This window comes from Pectinophora gossypiella, chromosome 6 (genome assembly GCF_024362695.1).
Source record: "Pectinophora gossypiella chromosome 6, ilPecGoss1.1, whole genome shotgun sequence".
NCBI lineage: Eukaryota > Metazoa > Arthropoda > Insecta > Lepidoptera > Gelechiidae > Pectinophora > Pectinophora gossypiella.
The window spans coordinates 16590127-16597222 of NC_065409.1; the positions used below are offsets into that span (position 1 = coordinate 16590127).

The following is a 7096-nucleotide window of genomic DNA, read 5'->3' on the forward strand; positions in this document are numbered from 1 at the left end:
TGAGGTGGATAGTGGGATGGGAAATTCCACTTGATAGTAACTCAAAATAATGAGCTGAATCATCACCCTCAGTATTGGTTACTATATCACTTACAACCCATACAAGTACGTACAGGTATCCATACGAGTACGTATGGGTTTTAGTGACACCGTAACGAATACTGAGGAGGATGATTCTCATCACGATTCTGAGTTGATATCAAGTGGAATTTCTTGTCGGAAAATTCATGATTTTTTTTTCAGTTTTATACTTTTGCGATGCAAAATTCCACTTGATATCATCTCAGAATTAGGGTCTGAATCATCCCTCAAAGTTTTCGTTACGATGTCACTTACACTGTGAATAAAGGCACTTTTTTATTCGCTTCCAGTCCAACAAGAAAGCTTCCTATCCAACCTGTGTTATGACGTCACGTGTCATAGAAAGACACCAACTCAATTAGGGTGTCTCCTGTAGCGCGGTACACAGGGCACATAAATTGACAAACTGTCCAACTCGTATGAACGAGGCGGAATAAGTTTCTGCTTCCGGTCAGCGCGCGGTGGCCGCGACATACGGGTGGGAATTGTGAGCGGGGACGCGGCGGGTTTTATGAACGCTGCGGCATATGCTGCACAAGGTCAGTTATTGAGGATGTTGATCGCCACCGTATGATCAGTCCGACCTGCATCTTTGGTTTTCTCTTTTAAATGACATTTGTCAAATCGTACACAGTTTTAAGACTGATGTCTTTGTATAGTTTTTTAATGTAGCTTTTTGAAAATCGGGATAATGCTAGGGAGATGATCTTTTGCTTCTATAGTGTGGGTTGTGAGGTGCATGGTGTTGGTATCCATCAACTCTGGTGTCAGGATTATTTTTGAGCCGCCAAAGGCCGCTGACATGACTCATGTAACGACATCAGTAAGTAGTAACCGGGACTAACGGCTTAACCTGTGGCTTAAAGTGATTTTTGTGATTTGTCCCCACCGGGATTCGAACCCGGGACCTCCGGATCGTGAGCACAACACTCATCCACTGGACTACGGAGGCCGTTAGAGAGATGATGAACTATCGATGATTGGTGTTGAAAGTGGCTTTTGTGATACATACATAAACACACGCCTATTTCCCACCGGAGTAAGCAGAGACTATGGAAGAGCTCACTAAGGGCAGAGACGCTTCTATCCTGACTTACTAGTTATTATTATTTTATGAATTATAATGTAATATATATACTCGTAATGTATATAATTTCATATATTGCACCTCCTTATATTCTCCCGCAGCTATTCTTATACTACCTCTGGGTTGGCTGGAAGAGATCTCTCTTAGAGATAAGTCCTCCCTTGTAAACGTCCACTTCATGTTTGTGATGTAACTAGTTGTTAAGTGTAATAAAGTATATACAAATACTGGTTTTTGTGATCTGTGCAAAATACTCACACTTGTAGTCGCGCGGTTCCGCTCCGAATTTCCCCCCGTAGGTCCCCACATAAGGTCCAGAGCGAGCGTGATTTAGCATCTAACTTGGACGAGGGCCTGCACCCAGGCTGCTTAATGAACCATGCATTTCTATTTGTTGTCTGCAAAGGTAATTAACTAATAGGTGCTCTTGTTGTTGTGTGAATAACGAGAAATGTTTACAAGATGTTGAAGAAAAAATCTTTGTATGTAGGTGTGTATGAAACGAATACCTGAGTACCATTAATTCTAGGTTATACATTCGACAGCAGGACAAACATACAGTACCTATATTAAATACATAAGTGCCTGATATACAGGGTGTTAGTGACATCGTAACGAAAACTTTGAGGGGTGATTGAGGCCATGATTCTGAGATGATATCAAGTGGAATTTTCCGTCGCAAAAGTATGGAATTGAAAATAAATAAAAAAAACACAAACATTTTCAGGAATATTCAGACTGAAAATTCCACTTGATATCAACTCAGAATCATGGTCTGAACCATCCCCCTCAGTATTCGTTACGGTGTCACTAACACCCATACCTACTTGTATGGCTACCGTATGTACTTGTGTGGGGTGTAAGTGACATCGTAACGAATACTGAGGGGGATGATTCAGCTGATAATTCTGAGTTAATATCAAGTGGAATTTTTCATCGCAAAAGTATAGAATTGAAAATAATTTAAAAAAACTAAAAAAAAAACATGAATTTTGCGACGAAAAATTCCACTTGATATTAACTCAGAATCATAGCCTGAATCATCGCCCTGAGTATTCGTTACGATGTCACTAACACCCTGTATAAATAATATTAAGTTATAACAATATGGTTAGTTATAGTTGGTTTTCCCTTCGCGGGTTTGATGGTCAGACAAGCAGTTGCTTCTATAAAAACCGGACCTGTCAGTAAGCGGACCCTGTGAAAACGGGATAATGCTAAGGAGATGATGATGAAGTTGTAATAATATAGAATACGAGATCTAAAACATAAACTATAATTGTATGTGTATTGGTGTATTATTTCAGATTTATATTAGCAACAAGATCAGATGGATATGTATCAGAGATATAAATATTATCTCTCGTCATTTCGATGGCATTTAGTTTTTTTCAGCCCAGTATTTGTTATGTGAAATTGTTATGTAGCTGTAATGATATGAGTGTGTATTTATATGTACAATGTTTTCTTGTTAAAAATAGTAAAACAGATAAGTATTATAAAACCATTTATTAGCAATATAAAATGTCTTACAAACTAAATATTCAGAACTAGACTAATCACTTCACTTACAATGTTTCAAATACATTATAATTCTTAATAACATTTACATTAATAAAGATTACACTTACAATAATTTTAGCTTACATTATGACTAAAATTCTATAAATTATAACATTAATATTCCCTTCCATAAAATATAAAAAGGAGGATTCAGGTTTCTTACAACAGTAATAATTTATTTTCTTATTTAAAAACAAACTTTAAAACAATTCTTTTAGGATTTTACTAAATAAAACAATAGAATATTAAAATTACAATAATGACATTAATAAATTACAAAGTACACAAGTACCTACCCACAAATGTAAATGTAAAATATTAATTACAATTACCTTCAAGCACTTTATTTTGCCAAAACTCCGCTAAGTCCCGAAACTTAGAGTTACAACGTCTCTGCCTTCTTGGGCTGCAGTTCACAGCTGGACTCTTCAAAATTCTGCTGAATTTCCTCACTAAAGTGGTCACAGATTCTCTGGATTGATCATCACAATCGAAATTGTCACCAGTCACATTTGCTATAGTAGAATTCAATTGTTCAAATGCCTCGTCTATATAACGGTCAATATCATCTTCGTCGCATTTTTCTCTCTCTGAATCTCTCGTGTCATCAAAAGAGAGGTCTAGGATATCACTCTCGGAAATACTACACTGTACTACTTTTGGCATTTCCGGTTTTTTCTTCTGCCGTATAGTGCTGGTGGCTGAGCATAATCGCTCGACGGATTTGAAAATATCATCTATTTTATCGCATATTTCTTCCACGGACAATGCTGATATGATCTGGCCGCTGATGAAGTAGAACTGTTTTAGAGGCAGTTTATCGTCCTTTGCTTCATCTTCTAAGTCGTGAAGAAACTCCTTGTAATCCAGCTCTGACGTCATCGACCTTTTCGACAGTTTTCTTCCGACTTTCCTGCGTACCTTTTTGAAGAGAAACGACGAATCGAATGTGCTCTTCCGTAAGTCCAAGGTACTGAATACTGGAGACAGTTTCGCTGGTTCTTCTTCGGTCTCTAAGTCTATGGCTTTCCAATCTTGGTCTAGCTTCATCCATTGTTCGTTTCCCGAGAGGATAAGATCAGCGTCCAGTAACTTCGCACTCATTGTAGGCACAGATAACTAGTTTGTTGTTATAGGCGAAAATGCGTAAACAGTTGCTTTCGCAAAGGCGCTTGACAGACTGGTGAGTTGACAGGTAAGAGAAGGTTATAAATGATTCGTACGCGGATCATTAGCGAAAAATGTTGTCTCTTTTCCTCGTAAATGATAATGATATTGCTATCTGTTTTCAACGCGTAATAAATGCATGTTTGTCTTGCAATAATGGCGGTTTTAAATAATTAGTTAATTTGTTTTAAAAAAGGATTAAAATTAAATGAAGGTATGGAAAGACATTAAGTAATTGATGAAAATTATAATTAGTAAATTCTTGGAATTTACTTAGGTCTTCTTTAGTTTTAAATAAACTAATTATGGGAGTAGCGGCGTTGATGTAACTGCATAATTCCATTAGGTAGTAATCGGTGCTGATATATTATTATTTCTCATATTATTTTCGACAGAATAGGGTATTAATATACGTATTTAGTTATTAAAGTGTCGGCTTACAGATATCACTATTTATAAAGTTACAATATACAATTCAAAAACTACAAATTAAATATAAATTATATTAACTGTAGTGTTTAGATAAGTACATAAATAAATCTTATTGTTATATACGTAGGTATAATTAAATATCTAATAATTATAAAATACTTGAATCGATATAATCGATTCACATATATATTCTGTCGTCTCGGGCAATGCACTACGCGGGGGCCACACAAAAAAAAGTAAAGGTACTTGGTCTTGGAGAGGCGTGGAGTGAAGACGTAATGTGTGGCAGCGAGTCGATATTTAAGATATTTATTATATACAGACGAATACACTACATTAACTACACTCGGAAACCTTGTAACTAAATATCAACGTAAGGCATATTTATTTTAAACACCAATGTACCTACCTATGTTTTAAGTTATTTTAAGTTATATTAAACAATTACTTTGTGGTCCCTAGTTTGGTTAGGACATTACTGGCTGATCACCACACTGCCGGAAAGTAAAATGATCCGTGCTTCGGAAGGCACGTTAAGCAGTTTGTCCCGATTACTGCTTACTGATGTAAGTAAGTAGTCGTTACATGAGCCATGTCAGGGGCCTATGGCGGCTCAATAGTAACCCTGACACCAGGGTTGATGAGGTTGGTAATCCACCTCACAACCCACACGATAGATGAAAAAGACAATGTATATTGTACAATATCTTTTTTTTTTCATCGTTTATTTATTAATTAATTTATTATTATTATTTACAACATAACAGTTACCCATGGCGTTATGAATATACAATTAATCTTGTATTTAAAAATACATAATTGTGACTTAAATTAGCTTATAATCTGTCCGTTACTATAAACATAGTCAAATACCGTTTTAAACAGTAACACACGGTCCTTATTTCCTCCGGAATCCAATTCGGCTATAACAATAATTATAAAATATCATGTTTCATACAAATTTTAATAACGCAAAGTACAGTCACCTGCGGAAATTAGTAGCATAAATAGACGCGCGTTATATCGCGGTGTCAACACATCGTTGTACATAAACAACGCGCCTCTTGCGAACAACGAGCCTGCGTTGTTTAATTATCGTTTTTGAAATGAGCTCTTATGAGGATTTGTAATGGTACAGTCAGCCTGGGATATTCTGTTTGTAAGCTCATACACATAGGGCGAAAATGTGTGCGTTTTAGAAAGGTAACGTTGTTATAAACTTTTATTACGGATTTATGTTTGTTATGTTTATTCTAATTTGGAATTTAACTTACATAAAGTAAATAGGTACTTAACATATTCTACCTTATTATAATACATTGCAAGATAATTATTAGAAATAGCACAGAGGTATAATCGGTGACCATATTGTTAAATAAGAAGTTGTCTTCTTAGGGATTACAGCTGTGAATTTATGTATGTATGTATAGTATATATGCGGGCGGAGAGGAGTGAACGACTGTTGGTTCGGTTTGCACTGACGTGTCTTATATAGAAAGAGCACTGGTCGTAGGGCCCTGTGCCGAGGTTTTTCTTGCAGCTTCTTTTCCCCGGCTATACAGGTCGTGAGAAGCTGCAGTAGTTTTAGGCGGATGAGACGTTCGTTATGTAAAAAATTGACGATTCAAACTGTAACTATGTTACCTACTGTATAAAGATGTTTTTGAATTTGAATTTGAATTGAATTTACAAAGAAAAACCCCATGTCGCACCACCCTTCATATATCACCCCGATAAAAACTCCCCGAAACTTACCTCCGTATATGCCTTAATCTTATTATTTATCGCGAGCTAAGCGCTGGCAATTAAACGCATCCAGTGTTGCCATGCATCACGGGCAGTAATCCCGGAGAGAATCATAATAACAAAAAACAATAAAAATAACGAATTACCCCCCTGAACTCTGTGGATCGGCCGGAGGATGTGGAAAAGGTGGGGGGTGGAGACTTCCTTATGTTTCAGTGGGACCGACTAAAACTCGACAGCGGACTTTTTAGTCTGTGAAAATGATAAGTACGAAACTGTGGTCAATACATGATATTATTATGTACAATGTTTTTAAACTATGCCACATCCATTTCCGCTTGTTATTAAATTGTTACTAATTAATTAATTATGACATGCACTATCTAATTGTTGTTGTTGTTGTTGATTGCAGAGGCGAAGATGGGAGCCATCGGTATGACAATGCGGGACGGAAGGGACAAGTCACAGGGACTGTAACCTGGAACCTGACAGAGGGCAGCAGTAACTGTCAGTACTATTCAGAGGCGGAGGACAGGAGTCCTAGTATGGATTTGTAATAGACTACTCTGGGCGCCATCCCACTTGCGTCAGACAGAGTACTGCGGGGCGGAAGACAAGAGGGAAACCACTGCCATATTTTTCCCTATAGAAGTGGCATGGAAAATGCTGCATCAACAAGAGCGTGGCTCTTAAATTGATGATGATGATGACTATCTAATTAAGGTGCGTATAAAATCAAGGCAAATAATGTAATTGCAAGTTATTTTTTACTCCTTTTGGCTTTGCACACTCCGTTTAGAATGAAGGGCATGTTTAACAAAATTGGTAGTTTATTTTTTAAATCATCTTACCTTTTTGCACGGTTATTGACTGTGTAATTCAAGTGCCTGGTAATATAATAGATTTTGAACGAATGTCAACTCCACTGTCCTTGGGCACCTCTGTTCCAAATCCACATTCTGTTTGTGCTCATTCTTAATATGGGCCAAAACTGTTGGAAGAACAACAGTTTTTGTTGTA

General features: G+C 36.9%; 1 protein-coding gene across 1 annotated transcript; it reads right to left on the reverse strand.

The window, feature by feature from the left end:
• Positions 1 to 2886: 2886 nt before the first annotated feature.
• LOC126367839 (uncharacterized) lies at positions 2887 to 3922 on the reverse strand. The gene has a single exon (XM_050011610.1). It carries the CDS (start codon positions 3833 to 3835, stop codon positions 3050 to 3052), a length of 786 nt encoding a protein of 261 aa, XP_049867567.1. The 5' UTR covers positions 3836 to 3922; the 3' UTR covers positions 2887 to 3049.
• Between the last annotated feature and the right edge of the window lie 3174 nt (positions 3923 to 7096).